The 20,095-nt window shown below is 35.2% G+C and overlaps 2 protein-coding genes across 3 annotated transcripts in view; one reads left to right on the top strand and one right to left on the bottom strand.

The window, feature by feature from the left end:
- Positions 1–2,071: 2,071 nt before the first annotated feature.
- LOC123312511 (ras-like GTP-binding protein RhoL) overlaps positions 2,072–20,095 on the top strand; it is a 340,108-nt gene continuing 322,084 nt past the window's right edge. For both annotated transcript variants that reach the window (XM_044896976.1, XM_044896978.1), the window contains exon 1: positions 2,072–2,222. The gene's annotated coding sequence lies outside the window, so the exon portion shown is untranslated. The remainder of the gene's footprint in view (positions 2,223–20,095) is intronic.
- On the bottom strand, positions 18,624–19,694 carry LOC123311706. The gene has a single exon (XM_044895777.1). It carries the CDS (start codon positions 19,692–19,694, stop codon positions 18,624–18,626), a length of 1,071 nt encoding a protein of 356 aa, XP_044751712.1.

Below are 20,095 nucleotides of genomic sequence, written 5' to 3'. Positions count from 1 at the left end.
AAACTCAAGATCGTCAACGACCCACTCTGCAGACTCTGCTTAGAGGAAGACGAAACAATTGAGCATATCCTCTGTGACTGCCCGGCGGCAGACAGGGTCAGACTCGGAGTTTTCGGCTCTCCGAAGATGATCCTAGAGGAACTCAAGAATCACTCCCCCTCCGACATCATCTCCTTTTTGGGTAGGATGGGACTAGAGGGAGAGATTTAGCTCTTTGAGCATGCTTGTGTGCTACAATAGACCGTTGGTCGCGGTGGCAGGTTTGGGTTAGTCCGTCCAACACACCCAGCAATCAGTAATCAGTAATCAGTATTGGAACCGAGTGAAATCATAACTGGGGAATGATATCGACATCAATTGACGGGATTGTACTGAGTACTGCGCGAAAAACGGCCACAATCAGGTCGATTCTATTCGCATCTTGTTATAACATTGCTAAATCTACAACATTGTTATAATTATAAAATATAGCAATATGACTGAGCGAACGAATATTCTGTTTCACCGTTTTACGCAAGATTGGTTATGAGTTTTGGCCATAGCAATATTGTTGAAAAATAATCGAATGTTTGAGCTGACAACACTGCGCTGAAGGGTAAGATTCTCATTTCATAGAAAAGAACATGTTATTCCGAGTGTTATTCTATAATTGTTCTATGGAAAAGAAGAATAATTTGTGTTTAATCAAAGAGTATCATCAATTGATACTCTTTGGTTTAATCTTTTATTCGGTATTTGGATTGTGAGTTTTTGGTTGAACTGTGCATCATGTCTGGAAATAAGAAAACAACAAAAAATCAGATGGAATTGATTTGATAATCAATCTCCTAGAAATTCTCTATGGATTTTCACCCACTTGTAGGTAAAAGGGAACTGTATTTTTACTGGTCGGTTCCTCAACCAATCCATTCAACTCTTCTTCCCTTATTCAATCGAAACAGTTCCAGAAACTTTTCATCGGGCAATTCAAATGGATTACTGGTGTCGGTGTCCCTAATATATCGAAATTGTAGTCTCATATTTTCGCTATAAATGAAAAGTTCAAGTGAAGGTTTCCAAAAAGTTACTGAAACGAAGCATGTTTATAATTACTTGCCTATTTTCTAAATTTCTAACGCTTGGAAGAAATGTAAAAACAAGAGATCCACTGCCATTTACAACTTTGTTATGAAATGGCAAGTACTTAAATGATGTTGCTGATATAGCAAACTGAAATAACAAGATCTTCTAGAAATTGACAGATCATATTGCTCAAAATCAATGATTAGAATACCAGTTTTTCAAACTTTGCTGTGATAGCAATATCTTTTCTATAACCATATTACTATTTTCAAACAGAATCGACCTGAATACGAGAAGAGGCACTACAAGGTGTTTCTACAGCATGACAACGCTCGGCCTCACGTTGCTAAACCTGTTAAAACCTATCTGAAAACGCTCAAATGGGAAGTCCTACCCCACCCGCCTTATTCCCCAGATATTCCACCGTCAGATTATCATTTGTTTCGGTCAATGGCACATGGTCTGGCTCATCAGCAGTTCCACTCATATGAAGACATCAAAAAATAGCTTGATTCTTGGAAAGTCTCAAAAGATGAACACTTTTATAGCAACGGTAATCGAGCTCTACAAGAAAGATGGAAAAAAGTTGTAGCTAACAATGGACAATACTTTGAATGATTCATTTGTATCCATTTTTCACAGTGAAGCTCTATTTTCATCGAAAAAACAGCGGGAACTTAGTTGCGCGTCTAATATTTTGGTAATTGTATGAATATACCTTGAGTAGTTCTCCGTATAATTTCGGGTAGCGTTAAGACAGAATGCGTAGTTATCTGAACTTGAAAATGTTGATTAAACTTCATTTAATTGATTGGTAGCGAATAAACGAGCTCAAACCAGTCAAACCGCTACATTTGGTCAGTTTATAATTATGATGATGATAGACATTTTAGGAAAGGGGCTATGAAACCAACTAATTTAATAGAATGAAAACTTCGCTTGGGAATAGAACAGCAAATTCATATTATTGCTGATAAGGGAATGATAAGAGTTTCCTTTTGTAGATAAACCAACATAACTATTCATATGTTCAAATATCGTCATCCGAGTGCAATCAAAATCTTGGCTTTCTCTGGAACGTATCGGTTGTGAATAAGAATTCAATACATTTGTAGTTGTTGAGACTAAAAGTGTCAGTGTTTGGCTGGTCAGAATAAGTGGTAAGAACGAATTTTTATAGTCACGCCCATTTAATATCTCGTCCGATTAAACGTATCATCTTAATGCAAATGAAATTCTGGAATCTTTCCCAAGTAAATGTCGAAATGGATAAAAGAAATATTGTAGGTAACAATCTGAACGACAATGTGGATTTTTTCTTATGAGTTGATAGTGAAACATTGAAAAATTTTGCATTTGTTATGTTGTAATGTAAGATATAATAATCTAAAATATTTCACAACTGTGCTGATTCTCATCCCCGAAAGTTACCCATCAAGAACATTGCGGTGGAGACGGGGATAACAGCATTGATTAAATAATATAATTTCTGTATTTATTGATCTTGTATTTATTGATCGAAAAATTCGTTGTGAAAAACTGGGCTGGGTACATAACAGCAACAGAACTTTGCATCGTAACAAGTTTTGTTACATAAATATCTACACAGCATTCAGGAAAGAATGACGCAACGGTCATTCACGGCCACGGGGGTTGAAGATCAGTGTTTCGAACTGGGCACTCTTTAAAGTTCTGGCTACAAATTCCTTTGCAGAGAATAAAATCACAGACCACGAAATAAACAGGGTCACGGGTTATATTTCTTAGCTATTGTATTGAAAGTTTTAACCACCCTCTGAATATTTTGTGTATTCCAAATAAATCACAAGATGAGAATTTTACTGTTTTACTGAAAATATTTTTTGTTTATTTGACAAATTTACAAGATTTAACAGTAACACCTAGTATAACAAAATGTAACAAAATATTCTCTTTCCACAATTATAATAAACAAAAGGACAAATTGTATGACAAAACCTGCAACAACTGCTTATGCTGAACCGTGTCGAAGGCTCCGCAAAGGTCCAAGAACACTGCCGTCGTTTTTTTCCCTCTCAAGGCTTTGGTATCTTTTTGCAGTCAAAAACACTGCAACATCCTGTGTGGACAAAACTTTTCTAATCCCAAACGGTGGAGAAACTGACTGGTACTTTTCCAAATAGCTATTCGATTTTTAATATATTTTCAGAAACCTTCGCTACTGAGCTTATCTGTAGTAATACCCCTAGGGCCTTGATGAAACAGAGATAATGCTGTCATAGAGAATGCTATGTCTATGACAAAATTTTGAGGATTTATCTAGGCCCGAGGGGTATTCGATAGGATAATTTTTTACTTGGTAGATTTCAAAGATTGATTGTCAATCTGACGTTTAATATTTATTCATTTTTATTCAACAAAACTACAGTTATGAAAAGTACAATTCGTAAATGTTAAATTGGAATAAGAGTTTGCTGGATTGACGGATTGTTAATTTCCACTGTTGAGGAAATTCCTCGCATGGTGTTGATTATTTCACCGTGGCCTCCTTGGTCATTATTTAAGTACGGTTTTATTAAATTGGAGCTGCTATGCCCGGTTATGTTTATTAATTGCTGTTCAGTAATTCCTTTATTCGCCAAATGGCTAGATGCACTTGATCAGTTCGAATAATTTATACTCAGTGATCAAAGCAATGGATGATTTGGTCCACATACTGATTGTTTTCCTGCCTACCGGAATATTGTCAAACCATGTGTCACTTTCAGATTTTCAGAAACGATTTGGTCTCGAGAAAAGGCGACTGGAAGTAATATTTTTCCCTCGTTTGGACAATAATTCATGGAACAACCGAACAGGACATGCATTTTCGTTTACAATATTGGGAACAAGCCACTTACTATTTGTACAACTTTTCTATCCTCTTCGGCATCATTGAATCTCGGATTGTATTCAATTCAAGGGCGGTCCTACGGGGGTGGGGTAAAGGGGGTAATTAACCCCCCCCCAGAGCCCATATCGAATTCGATTTTTTGAATTTTTCATATGGAAAAACTAAGAAAAAACAATATTATAATGCAAATCTGAAGCAGTGATCCAAAAATTTTCATTCAAAATAGGTTGATGGTGTGAGGATCAATAATAAGCAGGAGAATGATACTCTGTCAGTTCGCCGACGTTTCGGAAATGTGTTTTTCCATCTTCAGGGCTCTACAAAAGTTATGAGAAGACAATTTTCAGGCTGTGTACATGTTTCTTATATTTTCAAGTTATCATATAGATATATTATACCATACCATCGTTTTCTTGTGATATTTTTCTAGTCCACAAATTATAATGTAGCTCGTCTTTGCTTTTTTTCATTTAAATTTTTTTGGTGTTCAAAATTGTCTTCTCATAACTTTTGTAGAGCCCTGAAGACGGAAAAATACATTTCCGAAACGTCGGCGAACTGACAGAGTATCATTCTCCTGCTTATTTTTTATCCTTACACCATCAACCTATTTTGAATTTTATAATGAAATGAAAAGGTGAGATTCCTTGTAAAGTGCATCCCATTTTGGGTGAGAGAGCCAGGTTTCTCGATTGTTATTTAAGATAGAGCCTTGCGGTTTCCACATTCCTGTCCTACTTTTTTTTGAAACTCAAGTTATCCTAATCAGATTTTGCATAACTTTCCGTTTAGAGATACAGGGCGATATTAGAAAGTGATACTTTTCGGACCCCCCCTTTATCTCCAAAATTATAAGAAATAATGCTGAGCTGGAAACTACGTCTGATACAAAATTCTGCGTAGAATAAGGTGGCGTACTCAATTCTTTTTTCGGGATATTGTCTTAAATATACGACACAAACCTATATTTTTTTCAATAGAATATTTATCATTGATACAAATTTTCAACATTGCATAATAACTTACTAATAAAACTATTCAAATTGCTGTCCATTTTTCCTAAGACATAATTGACAAACCTTTTCAATACGCCTCAGTGCATTTAATATTATACAAAGGCGGTTTTGTAAATCCTGGAAAGCTGATGCACGAAGTTCTTCGGGACGGTTGTGTCTGAAACACAATAACAATTCATAGCAATGACAGCTATATCAGATTTGTTTTTTTCTCTCTCTCTTCTCTTGATTAAACAATGCTTCCAAATACATAGTGGCCATAATAACAACAAGGATGTTTGTATCATCTATGAATTACTACTTTTAATAATCAAAAGTAATAATCCTCTTATTGAAAAAACTTGGGAAATTCATGGCTCACTAACAAAAAATCATCATTATGTGATGTTTTAGTGTTATTTAGCATTTCTGAACATCCTACCTCTATAATGTTATATATCATTTTGAAGGGAAAAAAATAACGAATTCAACGTAATGAAATACAGGGTGTTCTATTGAAAGAAATATAGGTTTGTGTCGTATCTTTAAAACCATACTCCGAAAAAAAATTGAGTACGCCACTGGATTTCACGCAGAATTTTGTATCAGACGTAGTTTTCAGCTCAGCATTATTTCTTATAATTTTGGAGATAAAGGGGGGGTCCAAAAAGTATCACTTTCTAATATCGCCCTGTATCTCTAAACGGAAACAGTTATGCAAAATCTGATCAGGCCAACTAGGGTTTCACAAAAATGTAGGACAGGAACGTGAAACCCGCAAGGCTCTATCTAAATAACAATCGAGAAACCTGGCTGCCTCACCCAAGCTAACTCGACAGCTACTATATGGTAAAAAAATTTCTGTAAACCTTCTGGTGTACTTTCAACCCATAATTCAATGATTCTAGCCAAATCACTTGAACTCAAATTTGCTGAACTGCATTTTCCCTTGTTTGGATCCTGCTGTAATCTTTTACGCATTTTTGAATATCACACTGGTAAAGGGGTCGAATACAATTTTGAAGTCATTGTATTTTTCTTGGAGTAGCTTACTCGTAGTATTCCAAATTGTTTTTACAGTCGCTTCTTTATATTCAGTTCCATCAGCTTTTCTCATATTTACTGCATAATCTGTCAATATATTAGTAGTCCAGTTCGTGGAGCTCAAAAAGAGGTGTTTGAATAAAAAAGTGGGGTAGTAGCGATTTTGTGGCATATTGTTAGACTTGGGACCCAAATGAAATATCCAAATTTTTGACCTCGAGGCGTATGCGCTCGAGCCGCCATCTTGGATTTTAGGTACAAAAATTTGGTGTTTGGATAATAACTCAAAAACAGTGGCATTCACGACAAAACAAAATCTATACAAAGTTAAAGAAGGACAAAATTTCCTACATTTTTTGTGTGAAAAATTTTTTTGTAGCACACATATGTGTGAGATAGAGCTCCGTGAAAAGTCACTATTTGAAAAAAAAAGTATTATATTTTGTTATTTGGCTAAAAATAAAAAGTTAAACAAATGCTAATTATATTGAAATCACTTTGAAAAAGACTCTACTTTGATTTTGTATGAATAGGTTGTCCTAAACGTTAACCCATAGGCCGGTAGCGAGAGCACAGCTGCTGTCTAGTAGGATTTGAGAAAAGGACGAAAGGGTCATAGATGACCGAAAGATCATAGAGTTAGGTAACTCTATAATCTTTGAAATGACCAACCAAGCACATTCTTTCTTGCGCGCTTTCAGTGGTCATCCCTATTCAATCAGGGAAAATCTAAATTTTGTACGCTGATAGAAAACAACAGAGCGGTTCATGAAATAATAAAAAACCTTGAAGACTGGTGTTGGAAGCAAAGCGCTTACAGGCTCACTCCCAAAACAAAGGCGGAAAAACAAGCTCCCGATTCTGGAATCTTGTAGCTGTAAAAACAGCTGTGGTGGGTGTTCGTGAAGTTAGCACCCACTTTTTCGAAAATGCAGAAACATTTTTTGCCGTTCGTTAGTAACTCGTTAGTAACTATTTGAAGCACCAAAATTTTCGTTTGTACCTCAAAGATACTGATAGAAAAACACCGCATTTCGCTGGGTGCTAATTTCACGGGCACCTACTGTTCGATATTTCGCGAAAAATAAAGTACAGTTGGAAAGTCCATCGTTAGTAGCTATTTGTAACACAAAAATTTTTGTTTGTAACCTAACCTATAATGGAAAAATAACACCCTCAGAATGCGAAGTTAGAATCCACATTTTCGAAAATGAAGATTTGTAATATTTTGTGCATGTTTGAATATGAGAAGATGAAGATTATAAATCTATGACATGTCATGACCATAGAATAAGATATAGGCCAGATGACATTGGGGTAACCTCAAATATATGTAAGCCGAGCTAAGTGAATGTTTGTATGTATGTAAATGTTAAATCAATAAATCTACTTATAAAATATAAGTGTGTAAGTTATCTTCAGAACATGGCGCAGTCGTTTCAATAAAAATTCACGAGAAAACACAAAGGTTATTGTGTTTCGCCTGTATAAAATACACCCAGAACACGTGCAGCGTGATTTTACATACAGAGGAAATTTACCCTGACCGAAAATGTTACATGGACCAGTAAAACTACCACCCGACTTTGATCTGCAAAGTGCTAACGCATGCACAGAATGGAAATTTTGGAAGATCACATTCAACGATTACCTGGTAGCCACAGGTCAAAACACTAGTGCTGATAGTGTAAAACTATCAATTCTGAGAAATATAATAGGCACTGAATCTGCCAGGATAATGTCAACGTTTGATGCCCCATCAAGTACCGAAAATACTTATGAATCTACACTAAAACAGATCGAAGAGTATGTCAATCCGAGGGTGAACGAAGTATTTGAAAGATAGAACTTCTCAAGAAGATGCCAAAAGGAAGGGGAAAATTTCGACCATTTCCTTACGGACATCAAACACATGGTTAAAACTTGCAATTATAACGAGGTGGACTCAGAGCAAACAATGGAAGAAAAAGCTCTGAGAGACAGAATTGTTATGGGTATACGTGATCCCACAACTCGAGAGGCCCTGCTGAGGATCGAGAAATTGAAGCTGTCCAAAGCCATAGAGGTATGCAGAACAAGCGAGATGTCAAAGAACCTATGATGCCACACACAATTCCCAAATTGAGGTTTAACAAAGTAGCATGCGATATTTTCGAATATGGCAGCAAACCTTATTTAGTCACCGTCGACTACTTTTCCCATTGGATGGAGCTTGTACCTCTTCAGGACAAAACCTCAAGGGCAGTAATTGATGCATTTCAGAATGTCTTCACCAAGTTTGGATACCCACAATTTTTAATCACAGATAACCTGCCCTTTATTTCCCAAAGATGTCTAAACTACTACAGAGAGAAAGACATCACAGGATCAACGTGTACTCCAGAATGGCATCAAAGCAACGGGCTTGCCGAGAAAGCTGTACATACAGCAAAACAAATTTTGAGAAAAGCAACAGAGAAAAAGGTTGACTTTCGCGATTTTCTTTTCGAATATAACAACTCAGAAATTACAAGCCCCAAATCATCTCCTGCGGAAATACTCCAAAGCAGAACACTGCCTGATCAACTACCAAGCAGTAGTTTGGAACCCAGAATCCAAAATCACATTTTTGAAACTCTGGGTCAACAACAAAAAAAGGTCAAGGCAAATTATGATAAACGAGCTCACAAAAAGCCTGCCACTTTTCAAGAGGGGGTTAGAGTCGTTATCAAAACCAGTAAAGATCCCATTTGGCACAAAGCAATTGTTATTGAGAAAGCTACTGAACCCAAGTCGTACTGGGTAAGAAAAGAAAGCAATAATAAAATAGTTAGACGTAATACAAACCAAATGAAATTATCGTTAACCAAAACTGACATTAGTGAATACATATTAGACCCAGATTTGTATTCCGACCATGAAAATTGTAAAGATAAAAACATTGTAAAAAATAATAACCATACTAACATATCCACTTCTGTAAATTGTAAAAATGATAGCACTGTAATAAATAGAAACCATTATAATAGTTCCACTTCCGTGGATATAAGTATTGACCAACATCACGATAATGGTCCAAAATGTGGAATAAATGTAAGGTCCAAAGCACCCGAAAATAGAGTTGACAATCTCAAGCCCTCAAAAGACAATACCGGTCGATCAAGATCTGGACGTCCAATTAAGAAACCCTCCAGGTATAATAACGTGCGTTCAAAAAAATTCGTCGTCAAGTAGGCTTTGAAATTTTGAAGGCTGATGTTCGGTGGCTGAACGTATGTCTTTCCTTGAATTACTTCATCTTCCCAAAATGTAAACAATGATGACATTAACCTATATTTCGTAATTTTGTACGAAAAGGCACTTTTTAGAAAAATAACCTGTAAATTTCACCCAACCTTCGAAAAGCATTTCTTTCATCGAGGCCCGGTACTTTCACCTTCGAATAAATTTTATTCAACGAATAATGACGTACCGACATTCGATCTATTACAAATAAACTCTCCTAATTAAGTTTCAATGACAGATTTATTCGATGAATAACACTATCTGAAAGTGAAAAGACTGCATTTTACTAATCTTACGAATAAGACTTAATAAATGCGAATAAATTTATTTATTCGCACGTGAAAGTACCGGGCCTGAGTAAGATGACGAGAATCCAAACAATCGGAGGCGGTTAGAAAAATTCTTCGTAAAAATTTTAACCTTCCACTATTTTCATACGTAAGAGACATGAATCTTGAAGCGATCGTGGTATTATGTTTTTTTTGTAAGAAGGTTCTAGCTACTTGAGTCATATGAATAAATCACAGTAAGAATCTCAATAACATGTTTATTAATTCTCTATAAATATTGAATTGATTCAGTCATTACTGAAAATCCATGACTAAACTAAAAGAACTGAATTACATGAAAATAGCTTTTGGACAATTTATTAAAATTCAATTCAGCTATAAAAGGCATGATGCTTTCTCCTTCATAACGTTTTGCTATTAAAGTTCCATAAAAGAAAGTAGGTCCACATTTTGCTTTGACTGATGCATACTAAACTCCAATTTTTCTTGGATGCTACAAGGTTAGGTAATCACAACCTTTTCAGTTTTCTGATAACATGTCAATCTTTATGGAAACAAGTGGATATCTTTTTTTCAAAATCGGGTGGCATATGCCAACGGATACTCCAGCCACTTTAGATAAAACCTGAACAGAGGTTTTTCGAGCTTCTGTCATGATGTTTTCATTATTGCTGAACTCTGGAGTTTTCTTCTTTGATCGACCACTTCCTTTTTTGTTTGAACATACCTGTTTCGTCAACACATCGCAAAACAGTCCAATGGAAAAATTCATACTTAATAATCTACAGTAACATAGGCTTCTATGAAGTCGCCGGAACAGAATATTTCCATTCTCCTTCAATTTTCTTTCCAATTTTGAAGTAGGATTCAACAGTGAAAGCCTTTCACACGTCCGTAAAAACCATCTTTATAATTTGCTGATAATTTTAATTCAACAACAATCCAAAATGCTAAAATGACAGTACACCTGGAAAATAGTATAGCACGTGCTAAGAATTACGTTTAGGCACGAAATATCGACGTTCAAAATTCCATAGCCTACTTGACGACGAATTTTTTTGAACGCACGTTACTTAAGGGGAAGGTGTTTGAATATGAGAAGATGAAGATTATAAATCTATGACATGTCATGACCATATAATAAGATATAGGCCAGATGACATTGGGGTAACCTCAAATATATGTAAGCCGAGCTAAGTAAATGTTTGTATGTATGTAAATGTTAAATCAATAAATCTACTTATAAAATATAAGTGTGTAAGTTATCTTCTGAACAGTGCATTCGTTCGTAACTCTTTAGTAACTATTTGCAACATAAAAATTTTCATTTGTAACCAAACCTGTGATGGGAAAATGACACCATCATAATACGAATTTAGCACCCACTTTTTCGAAAATGAAGAAAATCTTTTTTGCATTCGTTAGTTACATGTTAGTAACTATTCGTAACACCAAAATTTTCGTTTGTACCTCAGAGATTCTGATAGAAAAACACCGCATTCCGCTAGGGGCTAACTTCACGGGCACTGATTCACTGTTCGATTATACGCGAATAAAGAATACAGTTGAAAAGGTCATCGTTAGTCACTATTTGAAACACGAAAATTTTTATTTTTAACCTAACCTATAATGAGACAATGACACGCTCAAAATGCGGAGTCAGCACCTATATTCTTGAAAAATCTCCATTTTTTTTCTGCTTCCAATAGCACTTCGTTAGTAACTATTTGCTAGCAGTTAGCATTTCGCTGGGTGCTAGCTCAAAATCAAAGATCAATCGAATATAGAATATAATGCATCTCGGAAATACTGGATATTGTCAAAATAAATTAAACGTGGAATATGTATCGATACAAATACAAAGATACTCGAAACACAAACATCGGGTCCCAGACGAAATTTTCCATGAAAAAAAAATACTTGAAACGAAAAAGAAATGCGTGTCACAAATATGTAGTTACAGAATTCTCATTTTACGGAAGCAATAAACTAATTCAAAATTTTCCGAAATGTATATATATGCTAATTTTTCACTTTAGGAGTGTTATTTTGTCAATTGCAGAATAGGTTACTGACGAAAAATTTTGTGTGTCGTACATTAAGTAACAGGTTACTATCGAAAGCAAAAGCGAAATCTAGAATTTTCCAACATATTGGTTCTTACTCACACTCTTCACTATTTCAGGGTACAATTTTTCCATTAGTGATTGCGTTGAAAAAAAAATTTGTCCCGCAAATAATTACTATCGAAGTTCTATTGGGAACAAAACAGAAATATGAAATTTTTGAAGATAAGGGTGTTATCTCCGCATTTTCGGGATGGCATTATCCCAATATATGTTAGGCTACCAGTAACAATTTTTGTGATTCAAATAGTTACTAACGATGGACAATTGAACTTTATTTATTTTTCAGTGCCCGGTAAGTAAGCAATCAGCGTACCTAATTCTACTGTAATTTTCTTTCATTACTTTTGAGATACAAGCGAAAATTTTAGTTTTACAAATAGTTACTAACGAGTAACGAATGCAAAAAAAAATATCTTAATTTTTGAAAAACCCGGTGCTCACGTCGCATAGCAAAAAATGTAGAATTTTCGAAGAATTTGGGTGCTGAAGTTGTGTTGGCGTCATTTATTGTGTTCAAAATAGTTACTAACGATGGTCTTTCCGACGGTATTCTTTTTTCGCGAAAAATCGAACAGTGGGCGCCCGTGAATTTAGCAACCAGCGGAATGCGGTGTTTTTCTAGCAGTATCATTGAGGTATAAACGAAAATTTTTGTGTTGAAAATAATTACTAACATGTTACGAATGAATAAAAAAAATTATCTTCATTTTCGAAAATGTGGGTGCTAACCTTGCATTTTGGGGGTGTCATTTTCCCATCATAGGTTAGGTCGAGGTGTAATATAATATCCCAAGATGAAATATGGGTCTTTCATGAGAAGATAGGAGGATTCTAATATGTAACTAGTGCTTTATACATTTAAAACCAATTACGTATGTAATGTTTCTCCGAAGATCTCTCTATGAATTTAAACAATAAATCTTGTCGGACATAAGTAGTTGTTAAAATTTTGTTTTTATATGTATCCATGTTTGTTATGTATTTTTAGCATCCTGAAGAAGAACCATAAGAGGTTCGAAATATAGATGTTATGACACCTGATTGTTGATAATTGCCCAAACAATACTTGCCGAGTACCCAAATTAGTTGTTTTTCCCTGTTTTCTCCGGCAAACGATCAATTACAATATATACAGGGTTACTGATACTGGGAAAGTCATACTGAATATTGACTGTCTGTTACGATGTCTCTTAATCATTGTGTATTTAAACTGTTGGAAGGCATAGGATAACTCCGAACATTCGATTGTACTTGTAAATTCTTCTATTAGTGTGACCATTATTGTATTAGGAAATGAAAGCACACTAAATTTTTTATTTACAAGTACAATCGAAAGTTCGGAGTTATCCTATGCCTTCCAACAGTTGAAATACACAATGATTAAGAGACATCGTAACAGACAGCATATAGAATAAAAGGTAGTAATTCTATATCCTAGAATTGTTGAGTATAATTATCGCCAGATTTTTATAGTAATTGTTAAAACACCCAACGATGTATCTCATTTTTATTGTTGTTTCATAACATGACGCTGGCCTGATGATGGCCGACGGCCGAAATCGATAGCCAATAGACTATTATTAAAAAATTTAGTGTGCTTTCATTTCCTTATAAAATATTGGTCACACTTATAGAAGAATTTACAAGTACAATCGAAAGTTCGGAGTTATCCTATGCCTTCCAACAGTTGAAATACACAATGATTAAGAAACATCGTAACAGACAGCATATAGAATAAAAGGTAGTAATTCTATATCCTAGAATTGTTGAGTATAATTATCGCCAGATTTTTATAGTAATTGTTAAAACACCCAACGATGTATCTCATTTTTATTGTTGTTTCATAACATGACGCTGGCCTGATGATGGCCGACGGCCGAAATCGATAGCCAATAGACTATTATTAAAAAATTTAGTGTGCTTTCATTTCCTTATAAAATATTGGTCACACTTATAGAAGAATTTACAAGTACAATCGAAAGTTCGGAGTTATCCTATGCCTTCCAACAGTTGAAATACACAATGATTAAGAGACATCGTAACAGACAGCATATAGAATAAAAGGTAGTAATTCTATATCCTAGAATTGTTGAGTATAATTATCGCCAGATTTTTATAGTAATTGTTAAAACACCCAACGATGTATCTCATTTTTATTGTTGTTTCATAACATGACGCTGGCCTGATGATGGCCAACGGCCGAAATCGATAGCCAATAGACTATTATTGAAAAATGTAGTGTGCTTTCATTTCCTAATAAAATATTGGTCACATTAATAGAAGAATTTACAAGTACAATCGAAAGTTCGGAGTTATCCTATGCGTTCCAACAGTTGAAATACACAATGATTAAGAAACATCGTAACAGACAGCATATAGAATAAAAGGTAGTAATTCTATATCCTAGAATTGTTGAGTATAATTATCGCCAGATTTTTATAGTAATTGTTAAAACACCCAACGATGTATCTCATTTTTATTGTTGTTTCATAACATGACGCTGGCCTGATGATGGCCAACGGCCGAAATCAAGAGCCAATAGACTTTTATTGAAAAATTTAGTGTGCTTTCATTTCCAAATAAAATAATGGTCACACTAATAGAAGAATTTACAAGTACAATCGAAAGTTCGGAGTTATCCTATGCCTTCCAACAGTTGAAATACACAATGATTAAGAGACATCGTAACAGACAGCATATAGAATAAAAGGTAGTAATTCTATATCCTAGAATTGTTGAGTATAATTATCGCCAGATTTTTATAGTAATTGTTAAAACACCCAACGATGTATCTCATTTTTATTGTTGTTTCATAACATGACGCTGGCCTGATGATGGCCAACGGCCGAAATCGATAGCCAATAGACTATTATTAAAAAATTTAGTGTGCTTCATTTCCTTATAAAATATTGGTCACACTTATAGAAGAATTTACAAGTACAATCGAAAGTTCGGAGTTATCCTATGCCTTCCAACAGTTGAAATACACAATGATTAAGAGACATCGTAACAGACAGCATATAGAATAAAAGGTAGTAATTCTATATCCTAGAATTGTTGAGTATAATTATCGCCAGATTTTTATAGTAATTGTTAAAACACCCAACGATGTATCTCATTTTTATTGTTGTTTCATAACATAACGCTGGCCTGATGATGGCCAACGGACGAAATCGATAGCCAATAGACTATTATTGAAAAATTTAGTGTGCTTTCATTTCCTAATAAAATAATGGTCACACTAATAGAAGAATTTACAAGTACAATCGAAAGTTCGGAGTTATCCTATGCCTTCCAACAGTTGAAATACACAATGATTAAGAGACATCGTAACAGACAGCATATAGAATGAAAGGTAGTAATTCTATATCCTAGAATTGTTGAGTATAATTATCGCCAGATTTTTATAGTAATTGTTAAAACACCCAACGATGTATCTCATTTTTATTGTTGTTTCATAACATAACGCTGGCCTGATGATGGCCAACGGACGAAATCGATAGCCAATAGACTATTATTGAAAAATTTAGTGTGCTTTCATTTCCTAATAAAATAATGGTCACACTAATAGAAGAATTTACAAGTACAATCGAAAGTTCGGAGTTATACTATGCCTTCCAACAGTTGAAATACACAATGATTAAGGGACATCGTAACAGACAGCATATAGAATGAAAGGTAGTAATTCTATATCCTAGAATTGTTGAGTATAATTATCGCCAGATTTTTATAGTAATTGTTAAAACACTCAACGATGTATCTCATTTTTATTGTTGTTTCATAACATAACGCTGGCCTGATGATGGCCAACGGACGAAATCGATAGCCAATAGACTATTATTGAAAAATTTAGTGTGCTTTCATTTCCTAATAAAATAATGGTCACACTAATAGAAGAATTTACAAGTACAATCGAAAGTTCGGAGTTAATCTATGCCTTCCAACAGTTGAAATACACAATGATTAAGAGACATCGTAACAGACAGCATATAGAATAAAAGGTAGTAATTCTATATCCTAGAATTGTTGAGTATAATTATCGCCAGATTTTTATAGTAATTGTTAAAACACCCAACGATGTATCTCATTTTTATTGTTGTTTCATAACATGACGCTGGCCTGATGATGGCCGACGGCCGAAATCGATAGCCAATAGATTATTATTAAAAAATTTAGTGTGCTTTCATTTCCTAATAAAATATTGGTCACACAAATAAAAGAATTTACAAGTACAATCGAAAGTTCGGAGTTATCCTATGCCTTCCAACAGTTGAATAGTTGAAATACACAATGATTAAGAGACATCGTAACAGACAGCATATAGAATAAAAGGTAGTAATCCTATATCCTAGAATTGTTGAATATAATTATCGCCAGATTTTTATAGTAATTGTTAAAACACCCAACGATGTATCTCATTTTTATTGTTGTTTCATAACATGACGCTGGCCTGATGATGGCCAACGGCCGAAATCGATAGCCAAGCCAATAGACTATTATTAAAAAATTTAGTGTGCTTTCATTTCCTGATACAATAATGGTCACACTAATAGAAAAAATTACAAGTACAATGGACTGTAATAATTAATGAACTTACTAAGTTTTGTGGAGTTCAAGCTAATTTCAGGTGTGTTATTGCCTTATTCACCTTCGATTAAAGGGAATAAATAAGGGTGAAAGTAAAATAGGATAAATAAAGATAAATTTTAAACCTGAACAGCACTCCCACTGTATACTCGGGATGAAGATGGTAATCCCGACCTTCCTTGGGCAGAATGAAAATGCGGGGGTTGCTATAATCCTAATGCAGCGGGTTGAACTATGAATGTATGCGGGTTGAACTATGACTGAATGCGGGTTGATCTATAACTTTGATGCACTAAACACCAATGTGCACAATAATCACTGCGGTTTTAGTACGATGCGGCAATTTTCAGCGAATGAAAAACTAAGAGACAAAAGGCTAAGCGAAATTCTACAACGTTCTCTAATCGGCGGCGTCGAATTCGAACTGAACTGTCGATAGAATAAAATGTAAAAACATGTGGTGTCACATGTGAGATGAATTGACATAAAAATGGTAAACAAATACATACATACTATTGGGGAAACTACGAAAACGCCCCAACATATTGTAACGTGGTCACCTCGGAGAATACTTATCTCGAGCACCAGCTATTCTTTTCACTAGGAAGAATAGCAAACCTACCAGAGTAGCTGCTAGTCTGAGACAGAGTTCGCTGTTATCTAGGGTGGTAGCGATAACGATATAGTCAAAATCAAATTGTGTAAAAGTTTATTCACACCTTCGGAAACTGATTATATGTACAAGGGAGATATGTGTAGGTATGAAATATGAGTGATTCTATAAGCGAAAATACATTCGGGAAATCCTATCCGGTCACGAGTACTTTATAAAATTTATACCGGGTGCAGTGAAAAAATCAAAGGTTCAATAAAAATGCGCCAACCAGAACTAATGGAATGAATACTAAGGACTTGCTATACGGTATCGGGATGTAATTGTATTTCTCCAGAAATGAAACACAACCAGGGCGGGTCTATTCGAGACTTCTATTCGCTACCCCAAGGGCTATAACGCACCATGACTGATAGCGAAGAAAAGGTCTATTCTTAGCGCAACTACGGGATTTCACTGACAACGAGCGGTATCTCTTATTCTCTACCCCAAGGGCTATAACGCGCCATGACTGATAGAAAAGAAGAGATTTCGGATTCAACACTTATGACGCGGAACGCGGACAGCGGGGTTGACGGGACTTTCCCTTCAGTACCCCAAGGGCTTGCGCACCATGACTGATAGCGAAGGGAAAAGTCAGACTCGCGAAACAGGGTAAAGAACGATAAAATATAACAGAAAGCGATACAGTACAGCAGTGTCAAAGTCAAAGAAGTAACCGGTGTAGGTCTAACAAAGAAACTGAACGGTAAAGACGGGGACCTACCTCCTTTGTTTCAGGCACTCGCGAAAATCAAAGGATAGAAAAAAAAACTAAAAATCAATTCTCAATAGCACTGATGCAACACAAAATTATTCTTAAACGGCTAAACTCAGAAAATACGGAGCATAAAGTAACTGAAGTAAAAAAAGAACATAATCAAAAGTAGAAGTCACCACGTTAAAGACTGAAGTTAAAGAGCAAAATGCCCGTCGCGGGGGAAAATTTGCTTTTATAGGCAATTCCCCCCACACGTTAAAAATCTGAAAATTCCAGAATGCGACAAGAATGAAAAACGTCGTCAGCTCCGGTTTATCGCATATCAACAGATGAAAAACGTCGAAATCTTCAACGGCATGCAAGAAAAAACAACGTTAAACACAGATAAACGGTTTTTCTTACATTTACTCTGCCTATCGGAATAAACGTACTGAATATTTGAGAATTAAAATATTTTCAGAGACGGAAATGTAAAACGAAAGGAATGCACTAAAATGAACTCCAATTTTCCCCAGAAAACTGGGGTTCATTACAATATATCATCTCATAAATTTACGTAAATCCAAGAATCCGAAAAAGCCGTTGAATCTCTCATTATTTATTTATATAAATATTTATTATAGATGACAGTTAATATGGAGATTTACTGAGTCCGAGGACTTCTCTGAGACCAATCTTCTTATCTCTGTGTTTTAATCACAAAATTGTTGCAAGCAAATTAAATGGAAGACTTGACTTGAAGACTGATATGAATTATTGCATGTGAATGCTTAGGATATATGTTATTGTTTGGATTTATACAAAAACACCCTTTGTGTAAAAATCTTTTTTGTTTATTCCCAGTTTCGACTGACAACTTGTTTCCATCAATATTTTTTTTCTACTGTCAACTACTCAAAAAATACTTGATTTGAACATTCAAAACAATAAATAATGTAACGAAAATTAATCTTCAACATTTTCTCCTCCTCGTGAAGAACCTATTTCTTCACCCATCTCTAAACACTCTACCTTACATAGCTGGATACTAGTCTACGATAAATACCACTTTTTAATTTAATGTCTACAACTCTAACTTTGCCATCCTTTCCTGGGTACGTCTTGTACACTACTCCTTTAGGCCAATTGTTTCTTGACAGCTTACTATCCATCAAAACTATTAAATCACCTTCTTTCAAATTTTGATTCAGTTCGAACCATTTCGTGCGTTTTGTCAAGGTAGGTATGTATTCCTTGACCCACCTGTTCCAAAAATGTTCGTTTAAATTTTCAGCTATGAGCCACTGTTTTCTCACGTTCCATTTTGTTCCATCGAAAAGTCCAGGTGGTTTCAAAATACTAGAACTCCCAATTAGAAAATGATTGGGAGTAAGGCTTTCTTCGTCTTCCGGAGATGAAGATATGTAGGTGAGAGGGCGGCTATTCACTATGTGTTCAGCTTCTATCATAACTGTGTGAAAAACTTCTTGTCGTGGTGATCTATCCTTAAGAATTATACTTAAAGTGGTTTTCACAGATCGAACCATCCTCTCCCATGCTCCTCCCATATGTGGACTACCTGGAGGTATAAACTTCCACTCTATACTTTCAGCGCATAAACCTTGTCTTATTACTTCCAAATTCACATCTTCATAAGCTTTTTTAAGTTCCTTCTCTGCAGCGTGAAAATTTGTTTCATTTTCTGTAAGAAACATCTGCGGTTTTCCTCTCCTCGACATGAAACGTTTTATCGCCAGAAGAGTTGAATCAGTGTTTAGTGTCTCAGCAATCTCAATGTGTATAGCTCTTACTGACATACAGGTAAATAGTACACCATACCTTTTTTCCCTTCGCCTACCAATAGTTACTTCAATATGTCCGAAAAAATCTATACCTGTGTACACAAAGGCTCTTTGTGGTTGTGGTTTCTTCAACCTGAAATCAGGCAATTGTCCCATTTGTGTAACTCTGGGAATTGCTCTCCTCAGGCTGCAAATTGGACAATATCTCATCGCTCTTTTTATTGCCTTCCTTGCTTGTAGTATCCAAAATCTTTGACGAAGTTCATTGAGGATCACTTCTACACCTTGGTGTCCCATTATCACATGATATTGTAGAATCAATAATTTCACTGCAAAATGACGGCTATCAAAAATTAATGGGCTTTTTGCTGTATCAGGTAAGTCTGTGGAATAATTTGTTCGACCTCCTACACATAAATATTGGTTTTTCATATACGGTGATAACTGATATAATAGAAGACTTCGATGATTTGTAAGGAGTCAACGTTCGTACAAAATTAACTGCTTCTGCTTCACTAAAAATCCAACTTTGAAAATTTTCTAAACAATTTGTAGATTGCTTACTGACTAATCTCTTTCCCCAAGATACTTGCATAGCATATGGCAGTTTACACAAAAGATCTTCCAAAAGCTGTGGACACGTCAGATAATTTTTCATATTGAGATTCTTCAAAGTTGACACCAAATTTTGAAGTTTG

This window comes from Coccinella septempunctata, chromosome 4, assembly GCF_907165205.1.
Source record: "Coccinella septempunctata chromosome 4, icCocSept1.1, whole genome shotgun sequence".
In the NCBI taxonomy this organism is placed as follows: domain Eukaryota; kingdom Metazoa; phylum Arthropoda; class Insecta; order Coleoptera; family Coccinellidae; genus Coccinella; species Coccinella septempunctata.
The sequence above is the reverse complement of the archived record's forward strand: the minus strand, read 5'-3'. Positions and strand labels throughout refer to the sequence as shown.

Excerpts from the sequence above, each read along its gene's own strand:
- LOC123311706 (XM_044895777.1), bottom strand. The coding sequence starts at position 19,694 with ATGGGACACCAAGGTGTAGAAGTGATCCTCAATGAACTTCGTCAAAGA.